Genomic DNA, 20620 nt, shown 5'->3' on the forward strand with positions numbered 1-20620 from the left:
AGCCTATGTCTCTGCCAAAAGCTGCATCTTTGAGACTATCACCAGGCTAATGAAAGAGATGACCTGCAAAGCTCAAGTATGGAAGCCAGTCTGCATTCATGTCCTGAGCTTCACAGGACATTTTCATATTTGGCTATTGCTAAAGGGCTCAAACGATTTTGTATTTTTCATCCAAAGACAGACAACAGCTTCTATGTCCTGGAGCTCAGTTGATCTGCCAAGCTGCATCAATTTACCAGTTAACACAGCTTCAGTCTGCCAGCTGATTAGGTCATCCAGATGCACAGCACAAATACAGCTGTGAATACTAATTCTCAAAAAATTAAAACCAAACCTTATAACTCTGCATAAGACCACCTCATTTGCTATAAAACTGGCAAATAAAATCTCACAAGGGGAGAAACACAGGAGAAAAAAAATTATAAAGTGAATGGTTGAAATGGAAAAAAAAATCTGAAATGGTTTATATAATAAAAGTAAAATGCAAATGATATTCACAAGAGAACTATATGAAGCAGACTCAATGGAAAAATGAGTAGCTGATAATATTATTTTTATCAGTAAAGGAATATGGATCACACTGAATTGAAGCAATTCTTATCTGGCCAATTAATCACAGTTACCTGGCTTAGAAACATGCGTTCAATATTTTTAAATTAATTTTGTTGTAAAGGTTGTGGCCACAGACACCTCTATTGTTTTCATAAACACAACACAAAGGGAAAGAGCATATGGAAGAGAGGAGGCTCTTTATCACAGGAGACAGGCTATGTATTAGCGCTGGAGCTGACACAAACTGGCAAAATATCAGTGCTGAGGCTGAGAGGAGCACAAAGCCTTGTTATTTTAGTGCATTACAGGACACTGCAGGAGAGTCTTCCAAGCACCAGTTTGGAAACATCGTATTTGCACAAAGACGGAGACAGAGAGGGAAATAACAAGGAAACAGGTGAAACCATTAAGTGTAAAAGTCTGACAGATAAAGCTTCCTGCTCTTCACCAGTGCTAGAACCTAAACAGCTCCCTGATAAAAGGCAGAAAACAATTAGGCTTGCAAGAGGTATCTGGTCTTCCAGGGTGGGTGAGAGTACCACTGGCTCCCAGGGCACAAGTGATCGATGGGACAGTGGCACCTGCTGGCAGTGGTAACTGAGAATGCATCATGGAGACGGGAGATGAGGGAATATTCAACCCAGGCAGTGAACTCAGGGGAAGGAGGAACACGGGAATAAAAGCCTATCTGGAAAGCAGAAAGCACCTGGCTAGATGCAGGTCAAGACACAGTGTTGGTCCCTCCTCATGTCTTCCTCAGGTCAGTTCCTGACCATAGCAGAGGTGAAAGGAGAAAGCAGAGGGGGAACCACACATGTCATAACACTTGTGCTAGCCCCTCTCATTTGGGTATCATCTGTTACACAACAGTGTTTTGATGTTTACAGTTTGTCTGTTTGCTACAGCTGAGTAATCAGATTCTGACAATGCTCTTCCTTGACACTTTGCTGTGCAAAGAGGTGGGCCTTCCGATTTACAACCCCACTCAAATCATGGAGGAATAAGAGACTCAATTCAGAAAAGCACTGAAGCGTGTGCTCAACTTTATACCTACATTTAAACACTTATGAGACATAAATTGCATACTAAATTTTTGGGATACACATAAGGTCAGTCATGCTTATCCAGGTACTTAGGGCTTTCTTAAAACCAAAGATTAAACAGACTGAATTCACCATTTGGACAACCCAACTTACACCAAACACTGCTTACGAGCGTTCACCCCTCTGCCTCCTAAATGCAACTATGTTTTGGCTTGCCTTTCTTTTTTTCTTCTTCCTCTTCTTTTCACTCACAATTACTATTCTCTGGTTTGGCTAATACTGTAATTTACCTTTGTAATTTGGGAACTCTAGTCTGAGGTGAAAATCAATGTATGTTCATCAAATCAATCCATCAAAAGCATAACAGCTGATCCACTCAGTGACATTTGTCTCCCTGAAGAGGGAAGAGATGGCTCACAAGTCACTTAGTTGGAACAAGAATGGGCCTTACCCTTATCTGCCTTTAGCAGTAAAGGTGAAGACGAATGTCACAGGAGATCAGTCATGCATTATAAACTCACACAGGTTGCATACACAGTGTCTTTCTGATTTATATGACAGACAAGAAACTGAAAGCAATGAGAATAGATGGGAGCAGACCATGTTAAACAACCCGGAACATTTACCAGATGGAGAGACTTTGTCATGAAAAACACCATTCCTTTAAGTCACTATTTGCAAGAAAGGAAGGAAAACTGCCTGTGTGTGTTCAGATGGAAAGTCTCAGTGGAGTCCCTCTAGACTCAGATACTCAGCACACAGACACAGCATAATTCAAAACCTGTGCCAAGGTAAACAGAGGGTTGCCCTACCTAGCCACACACTATGCCTGCCCATTTGAGGATACACTCAAACCAAACACCAGATCTTCTGTTACTGCTTGATCAGTCATCTTGCTCACCCTAGATGAAACATCACAGTAACTGTAAATACATTTCTCCCCACACAGTTTGCTAAATAGGATGTTTACCACAAGTTTGTTCCACAACTGCATCCTGGAGTTCTGGCTGTGAAAGTTGCAGGCATGAAGCTGCAGAAATGCAAGAGCAAGGAATTGTCTCTCCTTTTGTCAAACCCAAAGGCGTACTTTGCAAGCAGCTTCATGCAAGAACATACCGAGGCAATGCCAGTCTTATTTTAGTACTGGGAATGACTCCACCGGTCATTCAAACATCCAGCTTGGCTATTTTCAGTCTGGCTGAATACTCTGTGCTGCAAGAAGAGGTAATCACAAACAAACAGAAAGAAGGGAGTAGGTGGGAACTTTATTTGGGCTGTCAGCATTCACTCTTCCACTCTAGTGCTCTYCTTCCAGACAGCTGAGTCCTCCAGGCACTGCATTATGGGACACCTAAGACACACTACTGAGCCCTGCATTACCAACTGGCCCAAATGGGCAAGGGTGAGCCTTCGAACACCCTTTGATGCCTCACCTCCTCTTCTACCACCAGTTCTCTTTCTTTCCACAGCAGCACCTTGGACACGCACACTTCTCCTTTCCTGGTTTCTTTGGTGTATTTTCCCCTTGACATGAACAGTCACCAGCCTGGTCTGCACCTGCCACCTCTTTTTCCTATATGCCAGTCACAGCTGGCATATCCCCAATCCCTCCTCTCTAATCCTGTCCCCTGGACAGCAGGCATCACCCTTCCCACTGACCAGGGCCAACCATCTTATGGTCCAAAACACGGTCAGAGAAACCTCCTCACCTCCTCTCCCACAGGATTTTCTGCTCTACGAAGAAGTCTTAACCTGGGGCACTAAGCTTTACTGCAACAACAAGACTATAAAAGCAACCATCACGTAGGCGAAGCCCCAGACAAAACCAACAAAAACTTCTCTGTGCTAAAAAGAAATCAAGCAGGTCTGATTCTCTTCTCCCCACCACTGGAGTTCAGTAGTTACTCCTCATCTACACTTGTAGAAGAGATGAATCAGGCACAAGAGCGTGTGTTTCCTTCTCCTTTCTCTATCATCCTGAATGTGTTAGTGCACTTCTGTTTAAAACATTAATGTCAAGGAAAATATCACTAAGGAAAGAAATGTTTGCTGCTAAGAGAGACTATGGTGGTTACTGCCACCTCTGTGCAGAGACAGCCTGTGAGTGAATTCCAGAGTAAGAAAAGGCATAAAAACATATGTTCACTCAGTAAGAGAGGATGATTTCATTAACCAGAGCCACTCCCAAGACAGGCAAGGAATAAGCCTGAAGTAACAGCTGTGTTGGAGCCCAGCACTCTTTCCAATATTTTGCTGCTTTCTCAATAATGCCAGCAATATTGGAGCCTGTGGTTCATGTGGCTGAGGTYGGAACAACAGGTTAATGACATGAAGTGTGAAATATACATTGTTTGATATTTGGAGAAGATCCAAGAGTTGTTTGTGGCCTCAAGCAATCCATTTTGTACATATGCTTTCTTATGTCTCAGCTGGATTCTTCCAAGAGGTTCTTCCTCATTGCCAAATTTTTCACCTGGAGGAAACACGCGACACTAAAAACAACACTGACTTGGTGTTATCTACTGAATATCCTCTTCTAGCAAGTATGCTTATGCAGTCACGAACACCTACTGAATGTGCAAATAAACTTAATGTACATTTAGCCTCTATCTTCCTTCTTTTTCTAATCCTTTTTCTGAGATGTACTCTTTTTTCCTAATCCAAAGTCTCTCAACATAGGTTTCAGTAGATTTTAGAATAGAATCTTTGCTCTACGTGGGAAAATCATCCCTTGCTTCTTAAGCCACAAGACCAGTGCTAAGACACAGAGGGGAAAACGTTTCACTTTCCAGAAAAGGAATTTCTACTGTCAAAAGCAAGGACCATGTTCTATAAACAGAAGTGTCCGAGTTTGCAAGATCTAGACTTAAAACAGAATATGGTTAACCAGTTGCAGCAAAATATTATTGCATTTAGAGTCTATTTCTACAGAAACTTCCAGAGCAGCAGCATACTCAAGCACCTGAGCAAGCAAGCAAATTATTGCAAGACAAAATACAATCATAACTTGCATTACGTCATTAGGTATTTCATAATATGTTGAATTTAAAGGAAGGCAAAGGAGTACTGATTGACAAGGAAGAATGAGTATACTCAAGTTCACGGGTTAGCTTCTCTCGCTGTTAGTGCTTGAAAGAGCACCTACGTATTTTCAACCATGCAAACACTGAACAGTGGAAAACAAGTCTGTAGGTAGGTGCTGTTTTTCAGATTTCTTGGAAACCTTGGACCTAACCCTGACCACTGACTTGGTCAAAAATTTTCATGCCTCATCATCCAAGATTTCTCAAACATGATGGAGTATAAAAATGTTGATGCAGGACTTGCTAATATAAATTGGACTGGATTCTCAAGGGATACAATAATTTTAACAGTGACATGCATTTACATGTGCTCTGACCGCTTTTATTTATTTCTGTAAAGTAGTACTATTAAGGTAGTGCTTAGGGACCTGTCATAGATGAAAGCGACACTGCACTAAGTGCTATAAACACAGAGACAAAAGAAGATTCTGTTTGAAAGGGCTTAAACTGATGGATTGTTTCTAAGTGGCTGTAAAGTATCATGTGAATACACTGAATTATACTAGACTCCTGACTGGACACCATTCAGGTCTCCCAAGCAAGTCTCGACAGTACCACGGAAAAAGTCACAACTTAAGTACTGCTACGGGAAATGTGATATCTGAAGCGACCTATTTTATGTATGTCCTCAGTCACTTTCATTGGAAACAGGGAATCTCTGAAATCAAGTCAAACCACATGGCTGAGTAGTTACCAACCATCTGTTCCTCTGATGTCAACCTCATGTGATATTTACACGGAACTCACTCTGCATACAGAGGATTAAATGTGCCATTGTTTCGGATGCTTGCTATATCATTTTGATGACAAGACAGTTGTTTATTTCAAAAACGACTGCTTTGCATTCTGTTTCAATAGCTCTCTGTTAGGCTGACCATTTGACAAAACTCTTCACTGTAACATCCACAAGCATCTGAGTTCTAGGGATGTTAGAAAACTTCAAGAAACAGACTGCAGTCTTGCTGAGAACATCAGACCTGCAATCATTCATAAAAAGCATCCTACATCTGCGCAGAAAAAAAAAAAATTCCTCCACCACTGCTGTTAAAGGCTTGCAATGTTTTATCTCTATTACATTACTGGCTGCTGAGCTAACGTAACAAACTCTTCAACATAGTGTATATTAAAACGCATTACCATTTTATCCTCGTAATAAACCTCAAGAAGCTTTCAGGCATCAGAAAAGGTATCCAAACTCATCTGTCATCTACAATAAAGATTCTGCCTCTTATTAAAGGAAATAAATTATGAAAGCAGGGAAAAACAAAAGCAAGCTATCTCTAGCATTCTGTGAGTAAGAGAAAAATGGAAAAAATCCAAAGACCTTTTCAATTTGTGAGAAAGAGGCTTAAGATGCTTATGATATGTTCTTATGCCAAGCCTCATACTGCACTTAGCTATTATATATTTGAATATAGTTAAATATAAATAAAACCTCAATGCATTAGTGGCTATGTTAAATATACTCCTTTAATTAGTATCTCATACTGAATCTAGCTTGGATATAATGGAGAATATAACTCAGTGCTCCAAATTATGCAGCATTTATGCTAAAAATAGTCAAATGCGTCAGCTCAGAGCATACATTACAAATCCTCAAAGTGCTTTGAAAAGCAATCTACTTTAGAAGTTTGGTAGTGGTGCATTTTTTGTTTTCTGTTGTTGTCTCCTCCCTCCCCTTCTTTTTTAAAGAACACATCCTTGGTTTTATGCAAATGATGCACAGTAAATAGTCTTTCCATAATGAAGTCATAAGAGATTCAGAGAGTACCCAGACTCTGCTTGAGATCAGTCATGGCAAGAATACTGCATGACTTTGAATATGTTTGAAACAACAGCAGTTTTCGAAATTAAAAGCAGTAATATCCCTTGAAATTTGGCACAGTGGAAATTTGTAAATACAGCATCTGCTGCAGAGGTGTCAGTATTTTATGGATGTCCACAGACGAAACAGTGATGCTCAGTGTTAAACACACTTTAATCTGCAGTTCCTATGCAAATATGAAACAGACCATTGAGCAGGGAGACCACATACTGAAAAAGTTATTTAGGAAAGAAATGCAACCAGTTCTGAATGCTAATAGAGCAAAAAGCACCAAGTTGATACAGACTCATCTCTCAGCACTGGTACTGCCAATATTCTGTAAAGGGACATAGAAGATAATGCAGATTTTCCTTGGCTGGCTGATCTTTAATGAGTTTTAGAACTACAATCCAGCCACTTGGTTATTGTACAGTAATCCATAATCCATCTAAATCTCTATTTAAACATGGATCCATTCACTAAGAATCAAGTGATTTAGGTGGCCAGTACAAAAATAGAATGCCCATTTGACATCCAGTTCTCAGGTATACCATTAGGCTGAAGACAAATACATAGTAGTCAAAGCAGAGATGCAACAGATTGGTCCAACCAGACTCAGGAGATAATGGAGCAAGAAACATCAGGGAACAGAAGAACCAACTGCCTATAGGAAACAGAAGCAATTGTCTTCAGCCAGTGCCAATGCACATTGTAATAAAACAGCAATTACTAAATAACTGACTGTTACCATTCTGTATAATAAGCAACCTCCTTCAGAACAGGCATCACAGGAAGGAAGAGTGAAGGACTCAAAAGTTGAGAACTGTCCACAGAAGAGATGCTCATACTATATGCAACTACCATAATACCTTGAGGGAGAAACAAAAACACCCCCTACCCCACCCCACCAGCTTTACCAACAAAATGGATGTAACTTCTTAAATTCTTGCTAAGGAAAGTATGTCTGTAGCAACCTATTCACTCCACTCCAGTGGGCTGTTATTTGGTTTTAGTTGAGAGGTCTCTTGAAAATTTCCACTGGAGATGTATTAATTTTTTAGAAATTTCACAGGTAGACTGCAGAATAGCATATGGTGAACATTTTCTTACCACCCAAATACAGTATAGCATCCCTACACACCATAGGTTTAAAGCCACTACTAATCCAGTATTCTCTATGATAACCTTTTCTAGCCACTGACACCCATACAAAATAGAATGCATATAATATAAGAAGCATTTCATACCCCTTTGCACCTATGAAAAGCACACATTCAAAATACAAAGCAATGAATAATCAGATATACAGTATCTACATTCCTAGTGCCAGAATATCACTTAGAATATATCCCTGAGCAGGTGATGAAATAAAAATGCTTTACTGCAGTAGCTTAGGGAGGAAACACTGATTCATAGTTCTGCCTGTATCTTAGCAGGAGGCCTGCCCAGGTTTGCTTCTCTCTCCCTTCTCTGTGGTTTACTCACGGAGGTTATATTTAGAAAATTAAATAGGGAGGGAAGTCCCAAGGCACCAGAACTCAAACGTCGAGGTCGTTCCACTGTTGGAACAGCCCTTGCACAGTTTGGCCTCACACTCCCCCTGCTGGTGCCCAGGTATGACTCAGGAGTTAGCCTAGGCTGGGGAGTATTCCCAATACCTAGTCTAAGCATCACCACATGATTTTGCAGGATAATGGGACTTAACAACACAGACACAGGCTATTCTCTGCTAGCTGGCTCAGTGCCAGAGAGCAGTTGCAGAGATTTCCTTTACTAGCAATAGATGCAGCCAAAGACTACGTAAAGAGGGGCCGCTTCACTATAAATCCAACAGGCAAGGACAAGGCAATAAGAATCTTCATTCCTTTCTCAGCAGAGACAGGAAAAGCCAAACTCTAACATTTTTTCTGTAACACATCGGAGCGACTAGAGTGAAAGACAATCAAGGAAAAGGAAGAATAAGAAACAGACAAGTAAAGACATGGCAGAGCATTCAATTTGTGCCACCACAATAAGAGCAAGAATAGCCCTTGCTCACACTGATGTACTCCAGCAAGGAAGTCACAAACACATGCCCAGTCCCACAAACGCACTGCCCTTTTTGGGAAGTCTCCACTAAAAGACAGGCTGTGGATTAAGACAGCAAATATTTGAGGAAGGTATTTTGAGATCACAGCATGACTTCATGAATTATACATCACTACCATCCTCTCTTCACTTCCCTTCATTCAAAGCTTCTCATCACAATTTAGTGTCTTTGAGATCTACTTTCTTCTAACCTACACTTGCAGACTTTATTAAATCAAGACCACTGGCAACTGCAGCTGTTTCTTGTCTAATGCGAGCTTTTCTAGCTAAAGACACCTTTTCATTCTCTTTTTCCACCATGCAGAGTTCAATGAGTTCTTAGTCCAGGACCAGGATTCTTGAACCCTGCAATACTACTGTAAGTTACATGCATATAATAAAGGGGGGGGAAAAGGTAGAAAACCTAATATAAGGCATCTTCAGGAGCTGTGCAAATCGTGCATGTACAAACTGTATCTATGCTTGCTCAACAGAAGCAGGAGCTCACTCTGTATCTATTGCCACCAACCAACATTTTGTCAATTTGGAATGTGTTGTTTTTTTCCTTAACAGAAGGATTTCCCATTGGAAAATATGGTTTCATCAAAACAAAAACATTTTCAAGGAATATCTCTTCTCAAAGAAATTCTCAATGGGAAAATGTCCAGTTGAAACATTTTTTAATGACATCAAAATGTTTCAGTTTGATTATCTATTCAGCTTTCATAAAAATATTATATACTGTTAAGTTTCAGAAACATCAGAACACAAACTTTGGTTCTTTTTGCATCAAATTTCATGAGGAGGAGGAAAATCAGGAGAGCAGAGTGTCAAGTCCACAGGAAACACTAATCTACCAGTCATTTTTTTCTCCATTTGAAATGAAAGGAATAAATGGGAAGGAAAATGCCATTTTCCAATCCATACTATATCCAGACTGTGTGTATGTGTGTCTTCAGGTGTTTCTATTTTTTGCAAAAAAGTGGGATTCATGAGACTTTAAAAGCTAGGATGCACTCCAAATCAGATTGCTGGCTAGTAAACAGTGTATTTTCAAATAAAATTTTGAGGACATAGTCTGTGCCTGAAAACACTGTCAATACCCTCCACATTACATATGGAAACAGTCACACTGCAAAGATTAGTTTATTTGTACGCAGTCTGAAGACACATTGACCTATTAGCACTATGTGGACAAGACTAATAGGAGTAATAGGAATACACTAATAGGAATAGATATGCAGAAACAAAAGGTAACTGACACAAACCCTTTTGGTCTCCCCTTTGTTCTGATGAAGATCATACGTATCGAGTTTAATATTTATCCAGCCTTACTTCTACTGTTACCATTTTCACACACCATGTACTAAATATTTCTAAAAAAAGTGTTTCTCCCTAATAACTTATAAGGAAAAAAAATCTTCCATAACTGAACATTTTCAAGATAATCACTCGAAATTTACTAAAAATAAATTGCTATTTCATGAACAGTTTCCAATTTGCTAATAGTTGAATAAAATAATGAACAGTTCTAGCAGGATAATTTTTTCTATGTTTAATGCAAGCCATCCATAAAAAGATGCAACTTGGTTTTCTTGCTTATTTATAGCATTGATGGTGCTACTGTTACACTAATTATATTGTATGAATGGCCTATGGTCCATTCTTTACACTGAGTACTAGTATGCTCAGGCAAGTAGGGTCCCCATACTGAGTTCAGGGTGCATAGGAAGGCAAGGCCCTCTTGTGCAGTCCATGAATTGGGACTTCCCTAGCGCTCAAACCACTTTTAGAAAAGAAGATGAATATTATCATCACCAACCTACCAAGAGAAAAACCTGAATCACAGAGTTATTTGTCCAAAATCAGGGATAAAGACCTGGGTCTCTTATGCATCCTCTCTGATCTCTGAGGGTCAAAACTGCCTTATAATAATTTATAATAAATTTTCTGTCAAATACACACAGACAACTAAGACATTTAGCAACTATTCGTCAATTTTACTTCCCAAATCTCTCTCTCCTTGAAAACAGCTTAAAACAACCCAGTAAGTGGGATGGATGTGTTACTGGCATGATTGCTCTTCTCTTTCCTGTCTCAGCTCTGATATAAGAATGGTTAGTCTAAGCAGCAAAATAGCCATCAGGAGGCTAAAATTTAGATACATGCATTTATTACTTCACAAAAGTGCTCCAACAGGTTTTGAGATACAGTTTGACATTCAGACTTGTCAAAGACAATATTTCAAAGCTTCACTTAGACTTGGCTACAATTTCTCTCTGTTTTTGATGTCAGCTTAGAAAATGACAGCAAATCAAGGAAAACCTATTTAATGGGAGCATAACAGTTTAGATAAAACTTTAATCAGACAGTTACAACACTGAGAAGGAAATCACTAGGAAATGAAAAGAGCAAGGCTCCAGACAAATTCGACATTTAGAAGATTTTGGGGGGAGGGGAGGAAGTGGAAGATCCAGTGCAAACCCTTCATTTGAACAGATTACTTATATGGAGAGTAACATGTCCTGAAGGGAATATGAGAGAGACACCCAACCCACCACAGCCAATAACCTGAGATTTAACCATTCATTTGGAAAGCACATGACATAGTTCTGTGTCTGCATCAGGCTAAGCAGGGACTTGACCCAAGATTTCAAAGATGGAAATCTAAAAATTGCTCCCCCCGAGACTGCATTTGGCAGAGTTCCTAACAGTCAAGAGTTATGTTAGTGAAAAATTTACTAATTTTGTTATCAATGCCAAGATGCTTGAGCCATTCTTCCTGAGTGCATTAATACAGAGCTGTTCCAGTATCTACTGAAATGTATAGTATTCTCTTCCCATTCCTCTCTAGAAGCCATGAATTGGGATCTACCCTTATTCAAGTGAATTACCAAACTGCTGAAAGCAAATCACCTATCTCTCATGTTAGTGACATCAACCTTGTGAGCCCCATCTCATTTACATCAAGTAACAAGTAGATCTGTTCAGACAGGAAATTTCATCAGAGCTAAAGGCCTCCTCTCACCATGCAGGCAAACAAATCTTAGCTGTCTCATGGAATGAAGCCTTCATCAGCCAGAGGTAGTGTTTACTTAAGAGCCATTCTCTGTTGCTCATACAAGACAGTGCTTTACATTGTGTTTTCTCAAGGGTTAATGATGATAAATGAATGCTGTACCACAAAACACTATAAAACCTCAAAGTGCAGTAGCTGCCATTAGGAGTGAACAGACACTAGATTTTTTACTCCTGTTGAAGAGTAAAAGTCATGTTCATATGTAAATTCTCCCTCACCAAGACAACAGGTGTTAAATCACTAACATTTTATATAGTTCTTTGTGTCCTCAATTTCCAGTGCAAAGCAAAATTTACCTAAATTAGTCTCACTTTCTCAGCAATACTTCAAAAGCTCTGTTCCACTCCATTCCTACACCAATGTTAGCAATATGCCATTTTTGTTTCTAGAAGAACTATAAAAATTATCAAGGGGTTTTTCCATAACATCTTACTCCTGCATTAGCCAAATAACAAACAGATAAATAAGATATACAAATGTCAGTTGGCATATAGGCATGCAGATTTGGCTATGTTTCAATTTTAAAATATGACAAGTGTTGACTGTTGATTTTTTTGGGTCAGAATTTAAAGGGGACGAAAGAAAAGTTAACAGTTATCTCAGTCGTCTTCACCTATCCTGGTGTTCTGGATTTTTTTTTTTTTTTTGGATGCAAGCAGACAACAGGCAGTAGCCCCTATCAGATGTTTTTGTACTAATGCATCCACTTAAAAATGGAAAAAAACTTGTTCCAAGTCATTCAGTAAGCAACAGGCTAAGATGGACTCACAGCACTTCATTATGAAAAAGATGGATGACAAAAAGCCAATCAAAACCTCACTGCAAAGTCAGCCATTACAAAATGCAGATTAACTTACTTGGAAACAAGAGAGAAGGCCGCCGAACAGATTGCTGGGCAGGGAACAAGCCTGATTAAGATGTGGCCCAAAGCAGCAGGGAAATGGGCTTGGGTCACCTTCTCAAACACAGAACTGAAGGTGTTGATGTCTGCCAGCTTGCTGTTCTGGTCCCCTCCTCCAGTGTCTAAGATGTTCCCCCCATGCAGGATCAAAATCAGCACATGAGTTTTGCAGTTCTGGTGTTGAGCTCCTTCCTGGAAGAAGGATATGGAGTAAGAAGGGAACAGTCATCTAAACAGACTTGTTTTAGAACGACCTTTTATATGAACAGTGTTGGCGTACTTGGCATCAGCGTCCACAAGCAATTATCAATACTTTTTTTTTTTTCTCTCCTACTTCCACTACTATCTTCTTGTGATATTTGACTTGTGGGAAGAGAAAAAAAAGTCAGTTTCATCCAAGTATGTCTGAACCATGTAGAGCACGCTGTGCTCTACCAGGAAACCCTTACAGCTCAGATGTAGGTTTCAGATGAACAAAGATTTTAAATGGTTTTGTGCACATCAAAAGTTACTGGAAATATATCCAGACAGGAGATGTCCAGCATCCAAAGATGGCCTATCATGAACTAGGCTAGTTTTTTTGCCACATCTGTTGGAAAAGTTTAAATTCAAATTATCACAAATTCTAAAAAGAAAATAAATTTTTTTGCCAATGAAACCATATATCAAAAGCAGTTGATTCAGTTATCTTAGCCTTTTGAGACTGGCAACCTCTTTATTTAACTTCTATATTAACTTCTAAATTAAAGAAAGGGCTAACTTACCCAAACATTTACTGAAAGAGCAACAAATGTATTGCTGCTGATAGCCACAAACCTCAGAAATACATTTCTGAGTGTGTGAGTATATACATTGACAGACAATAATTAACCTTGGAAGGAGAGGTGATGTACTCTGCAAAAAAAAAGATGTTATCTACTTGAGACTGGAAAAAACTTTGAATGCCTCAAAACTCCCCCCACTCCTCCCCCCCCCCCTTTTTTTTTTTTTTTTTTTTAACTCTCAAGAGTTATATACACTCAAAGAAAGTGCATTAAACAATTGATTTTTTTTCTGACTACCACTTTCTTCTTTGCTTTGGACGATATGATTCCTAGAGCTTTCTAGTTCCCAACCAAATATGAACACAGGATAAAAATAACAGTAACATTTCTTCTATTTGCTCCCCTCCTCTCCCCCGCCCCGAGGATTGTGGATTGCTAGATTGGGTGATTTACTGAGAAGGAAAGTAGTTTAAATAAAATGCATTAAGGATGTAACATGGTGAAATAACCTCCATTTATTTTCAGAAAGGCCTCTTCGCTGAGTTTAATGATTTTACATTTTACTATTACCCCAGTCTCACAAACTGATCAAAATCTAATAGTTATGTTTGCACCTTTGCTGTATCTATATGTTGCCTCCTCTCTTCAGTATTTCTTTATCAGCGTATCTAAACTGCAGGATGTTTAGAGCAAAGACTGGCTTGGCTCACAGGCTTATACAGCACCTTTTAAAAAATAGACTTCTAGACATTACCACAATACAGGTATTTGTTCCCTATACTTTGTAAAATTATTTAGGTCTCAGGAATGCAGCTCCCACCACAGTATTATGCTTTTGTGAAGAAACTGGCCAACATTAGCACATCTGCTGTAAGTAAGGAAAAGTTCTTAGGAAGAGGTAGCTTCTTTTATCAGATCGACTGAAGTAGCTGGCAAACAGGCAATGTTTTGAGCACTAAGTCCTTCTTCAGGTCTGGAAACAAAGCCACACTCTTCGACAGTAAATATAAAGCAAGAAGAATTGTTCTGACTTTAACTACAATACATTAATCAGGAAAATTGACAAATGCATACATACATACACACACACGCACACCTTTGAGCCTGTGGATAAGATCGTCTTGTTAAATGAGAACATTGTTGACATCAATAAGACAAAAAGATAGGAAAATTATCACCTGTAGAATGGTGACAGAAAAATGGCCAAAAAAGAGAATTGTAGGTTGTTCCATAACATCACTATTGCTGTTCAGCCCATGATTTTTAGTATTCAGTAGAATTATTCATTTTAGCTTCCATGCTCATCTTCTAAAGGTGTTTTGCTGATTTGCCTTATATCTGTTTAAGTATTACTGGATGTGCTGATCTGCAGAATGAGAACGTTTAAGGTCCCACTTCTCCTTGTTCTAATTTACAATTTCCACCCTTGTATGCTCCCACTCCAGTCATTTAGAAGAGAAATTTAATTTCTCTCAAAACCTAAGAGTGGCTCCTTCCACAGCCAATGCTAACTTGTAAATAAGTGACGCTGCTGATGAGTCTGTGGAACTGAAATGTTCAAAGCAGAAAGAAAAACCCCAGAAGGTCAGAATTGCTCAAGTCACTGTCTCTCAGCACAGTTGGTTTTAACTGGCATCCTTCACTGGATGAGTCAAAGGGAATAAAATTCATTTGCCTCTAAGCAATAGTTCAGTTATGACTGAAGTCATCATTTTCAGTGGGTTTTAGGACTGGGATTCTTCAAAAATGGAAAAGCATGCATTTTTGATGCTTGCCCTATGCTGACTGTGTGGATAGAGGACCTCAATTAGTTAACCTGGAAGGAATATAACTTGCTTAGGTTCTGCACCACTTCTAAAAAAATCCCAATTCTGTTACTATCAATTTCATGACTGCTGCTGAATCTGCTTCACAAAACCTGCATTTCCACTGAAGCATTAAGTAGACAGGATAATTTCTCTTTAGAAGACTGGGTCATATTTCTAGCAAAGTTAATTATACAATATCTCTAAAAGGCCTCTGATGATTTCCAGTGACTACATACGCACCTACTGAACAAGGGAAAGATGCACCAAAACATCAAAAGGGTTTATAATTCCATCATACATTACAAGAGCTCAGACAATGCAGCCTATTAGGAAGTCCCCCCCCCTTTTTTTTTAATCAGAATTTAAGAAGCATAGAACTCTCTAGACAGACTCAAAACAGGAGCTCAAAGGAAATGAGATATTCTGGCAATAAGACTTTCAGAGTTAGCAGTTTAATCAAGGAACCCATACCAAGATCTTCAGTCTTGTTAAGTAGCCCCTGATTCTAGGRGAGCAATGGATATGAGCAAAAACAACACAGGATAACTAGTATAGGTAAAACAGCAGAGCTTCCTGCAAAAACTACTCCGTTTTTTGAGAAGGTGAAGTTATCGTGTCCTCTGTATTTTCTAACCATACAACAAGACAGCACTCTATCATCTTGACCTATAAAACATGAATTAACCTAACTGTCTTACGTAAGAAACTGTCCATCTCCCCATGACTACGAAAGAAGTGAAATTAACAACATCCTATGGGATTTAAACCAGCTGTGATTTAAAAAAGACCGGAAGGATGTTTGCCAAGCAGTTCTCTCCTCTTCAACATTTGCTTCCTTCTCGCTCCAGAACAGCCCAAATCTATTAACTAGTATTGCATGTTGTGAAGCAAGGAACTTTTTTTTAAGAATTAGTTGAGAGAAAGATGAGAAGATGAAATGGGTTGATCTTTGTTAGAAATACCAATTTTTTACTGGGTAAAAAATGTAGCTGTGGGGCTAGGTATACTGGAGATGTCTATTGATCTTGTTTATGCTTATGCTAAAAGCGTCTAGAAAAGATGCGAATGGAAGTTTTTATTGAACAGAAGATGAAATAAATAGTCAATTAAAACATTTAATACGTCTCAAAAATATATAGCTACACAGACTACTGTGCAATTGCGTTAGCTTGACTTTTGTCATCAACGCGTATTTCCACACGTTTACTCCTTGGAAATCAGAAGAGCTTGTTTTGAGAAACAATCTCACCTCATTGTCCTCGTGTATTTCAATACTGCCTTGTGCAGGGAACCTTTGTTTTCTTAAAGAGGCTCTATATAATTCACCTGAAAGGGAAAAGATATAATTTATTGTATAAATATTTGGCTGCCTCACCATTTACAGACATCTGTGGAGGTCAGACACTTATAATTTCAATACAGAAAGGCCTGCTCACAGGAAATCCTTTAAACAAACAGAATATTAGACAAGGTTTCTTGAAGTCCTACATCCTGAAGGATGCTCTGTTCTTACAGTAACATTTAGAACAGGATTCAGGTGTTTATGTAGGGGTATGCAGTACCAGTAGAGCTGCTGTTAGTCACCTGTGCATTTCTGGAGCAGCAGTAGAAGAGGTCACCCTAGGTCCTGCATCATCTCTGTCAGTCCCATGCAGATACATTAAAGATACTCTGGAGTGTCTCAAATTGTACTAAACACCCATACGTAGGCAAGTGAACTGAGCCTTTAAGTTCTCATTATGGCATGAGCTATTGTCATAGAAAGCCAGAAAACGAGGTTAAGATACAACTCCAAAGACCTTCAGCGCCCAACTCTGCCATAAGCCTCTGCGACTTACCTGGGAAACTTCCAGAAGCAGCCATAGTGCTCCATTACCAGGGTGTACATTAGGAGTTACAGAAACATAGAACAAAAGACAGCTCCTCCTCCAAAAAACTTGGAATTTGACAGCCAGGAAGAGACAACTGTAGAGAAACAGTGTTTTGCTAATACCTTTTATCACAACAGGATCTTGTATTCATCATCCTGTGTTATAACAATGACAGCCTCTGCACTGGCGTCGGAACAGGACTTAGAATGCTTTTGGCTTAGTAAGAACAGATTCAGCCACTTAATTATCGATGACAACCATAGCCAACTACATAGTCAAAGCACTGGAGATAAACACTGACCTGTTTTAAAATACCTCACAGGAGGTGTTAGCTGTACTCTCTTGGTCATCACACAGTAAGTCTGCAATACCTGTTATGCAGGATCTGGCCAGGTTATCCTAAAAGCACTGAACTTAGTTTAAAAGACACTTCACAAGCACTCAAAAACTCTCCACTCTTCTGGATTAGAATTGAGAGCTAATTCCATTCCAGATTCGATCTGCCTTGTAGCCACTAGAAAGCCATTTATTCCCTGTGGCTGAGTTCCTCCATATTTTAAAGCAAGGTAATTATTCTTGTCTTTCTGGCAGGCAAGGATTTTAAAGGTTAGTCATTTGATATCTGTATTAAAAAGAAAACTGCAACAGCAAACACATGCACCCAAACCCTGAACTTCCACCAAATGTAATTGCTTTTTGGAAGTCTCTGCCACCCAAGGTTGTTCCTTTTTAGAAGTGTTGTCTCCAAAAGTCTCTACAGAAGTATCACTTTTTTTCCAAAGCTCATCGTAGGAAAAAAGTCTCAGTTTTCTAGCATCTAAGCTCACAACAGAACCAGTACAACACAAACATAAGTTTTGTGTCATGGAAAGAAATTATCCAGAGCCATAAGGAATATCTAAAGTGAACCATAATATCAATCTTCAACAGAAAACTGAAAAAGGGAAGTAGGACTCACCACATACTAATATCTGTTAACTTCACAGTACAACATACTAGACAAGACGCTCCTGGGATTACTTTTGCTGTGCTCTTTTGAAAATCTTCATCTAAAAATATGTTTTTAGAAAGCATAGTGTTTTTTTTTTTTTTAAATGCTGCCAAGTGCCAGCTCACAGGATAGTTCTCCAGTTTACGCTCACAAAAATGTCATGGATAATTAACAACTCACTAGGATTCTAGGCACTGTTTTAATTGCAATTTTTATTCTATTCTTAATATAGCTGTCAGGAGATTAGGTTTCTCTCCAAGTTGCTTTCTCACTTTAGCGGAGAAACAAATGTGCAACATCAACTTGCAGTATCAGAGATTACCGGAACTACAATGCACAAATCAGTCTATGGAAGCATGATAGGTATTCTTTTCTTTCAGACATACCAGTCTGTACATGCCAGCTGTCTTTAGAACACTGCTAGACTGTCATAAAAATCTGACTGCAATAGTGTAAGAATGTGTGTTATACTCTTCTTAAAATCTTCACCTAGAAGTACAGTTTTAACATAGCAAAAATGTGGAGATCTTAAAGAAAAAAAATTAAAAGTGCCAGGTTGCAGCACAGGTCAGGAATTTCCATGGATGGATCTTTGACATTTTGCTACTCAAAGGAACAAACTTGTCTGAATTCAAACCAGTACCTTGGTGGAGGGAGAAAAGTGAAAGGGAACTTACTGATCATACGCTCTGGAAGATAATCAGATTGTGGGTCTACATAGGTTCAGCTTTATCGTATAGGTTAAATCACACAGACTTAAGTAACTGAGGACCTTCTCTGTCATGATGACAATATAACCAATAATACTATTCAGCTGCTAAAGCTCTATTGGAGACAGAAACATACAGCATGACCTACAAGAGAAAATGACAGAAATTTCATTAGGCACTGAAATGAAGCTGAGAGCAGTGAGTAGTTCCCACTGCTGTTCTTATATCCAAATTTTCAAAAGCCTTTGGCAGCTGCCAGGTCTCCAAATGCATTGAGAGCTTCGGAAAATTTGTTTTAATGCCTTCCTGGGAGCAGAACACTTGAAAACCTGGATCTAGATACAGCTGCTGAGCCACCCTATGCTCTGGCTCATATTACTGAGCACAGGGCGAGTTCTTCATGCTGTTGAGAGAACTCATCCTATTACCACTGCAACGACTTTCTACAGGCTGCAAGTCGGAATGAAAGTCCAAGTCTGTTCTTCAGATGTTACTTCAGCCCAGGCAATATGCCAGGATAAAAAGGTCACAATCAATCCTGCTTCTATGGTCTCACTCTCTACAGGTAAATAATCTTGCCAGWGTGGACAAGGATCTCTCTTTAGGAACTAGTCTGAGTCTGTGAAGTTAACTCATCCATCACAAAAAGCCTGTATAAAACATTACAAGGGTGTCCTGAAGTTTATACATCCAGCAACTCCCTTTGGTTCTGTCTAGACACCCAGGATTCTCCATCCACTGCAAACAGTCAGTGTGAGAGCAGCACACCTGCCATTTCTCCTACCAACCTTTTCTTTGCTCAAACTTTTCTACTCATTTTCAGCCTCATATTAGATCAGAACAAATGAGCATCTGCTACCCCCTGAGTACTCTGACAAATAAGAAGCTAACAAAAGGAGCAACATAAAAATAGAACTCAGTTCTTAACTAACATGGCTCTTCTTAGAGGACTAGATTATTCATAGAGTCTAAAGTTCTTCCACTGATGTATTAGTTCCATATTTAACACCACTTCTGCTCCAGTTTCATCCCCTCCACACAGGGCATAGAAAACAAAATAGCAATAGGTTTTAATCTTATACATCAGTAATTCACTTAACAGCAGTCAAAACCAATGCAGCCATGCTGTGATCCAGGAGCACCAAGACTTGCTCATATTTCTGGATCAGGCATCACTCAGAATCCTTCTCCAGTAAGAATTTAATAGTAGATACAAGGTCTTCTAGTAATTTCAAGTACTTCCAAGATAACACAGAAATCAGAGGACAGACTACAAACCTCTGCCCACTTCACCCTTTGGAAAATTCTGGTATATTAGAAGAATTGAATTTGTTCCTTTACAGAATTCAAGAAAAGGAATTTCTTGACAAGGACCTGCCTTGTCTGTTCAGACCCCGCACTGAACAGTTCTAAATGCAAGAATCAGCTCAGAGATTCATACCATCATGCTGTTGCTATATTAATGGCGTACCATCAGAGATCAGGGGTCCACAGAGCTGGCTGTTGGACAAATAGAGAATACAGTGGCAGTCTAAGGGAATAATTTGGAAARGAGAACAACTGACTGGAAATCCTACCCTTGGAAGACAAGGATGCCTTTTTAAAACAAATATGCTATACAAGAGTTAATATATAACTACCATAGGATCGTCATTGCCAAAAAAGAATATTTATTTAAAGATGATCTTAAAAATATCTAATACTTAATACCTGCCTGTGTACGAAATCCTGCATTTGGGAGTCTCAAAGAGTAGGCAGAGCTCCTGAAGACAACCTTACACGCTGCCACCCCTTAAGGCGTCACAGCTGGCCTGCACGGTCATTCCTTGGGCCCTTTCAAAAAGGGAGTCAGCGACTAGAGTCCGTATGGGATAACCCATACTCACAAAGAGAGCTCGCCTCAAATCCCTCACGGCTGTTTCAGCTTGACTAGCCACACTGTGGGGC

The 20620-nt window shown here is 39.3% G+C and overlaps 1 protein-coding gene across 1 annotated transcript in view; it reads right to left on the reverse strand.

The window, feature by feature from the left end:
- Positions 1-20620, reverse strand: part of PITPNM3 (PITPNM family member 3) — a 107851-nt gene that overhangs the window by 41854 nt on the left and 45377 nt on the right. The window contains exons 4-5 of the mRNA XM_026075922.1: positions 16351-16427; positions 12486-12721 (exon numbers count right to left, since the gene is read on the reverse strand). Coding sequence (XP_025931707.1) covers positions 12486-12721; positions 16351-16427 — 313 coding nt within the window. The remainder of the gene's footprint in view (positions 1-12485; positions 12722-16350; positions 16428-20620) is intronic.

This window comes from Apteryx rowi, unplaced genomic scaffold (genome assembly GCF_003343035.1).
Source record: "Apteryx rowi isolate R43461 unplaced genomic scaffold, aptRow1 scaffold_414, whole genome shotgun sequence".
NCBI lineage: Eukaryota > Metazoa > Chordata > Aves > Apterygiformes > Apterygidae > Apteryx > Apteryx rowi.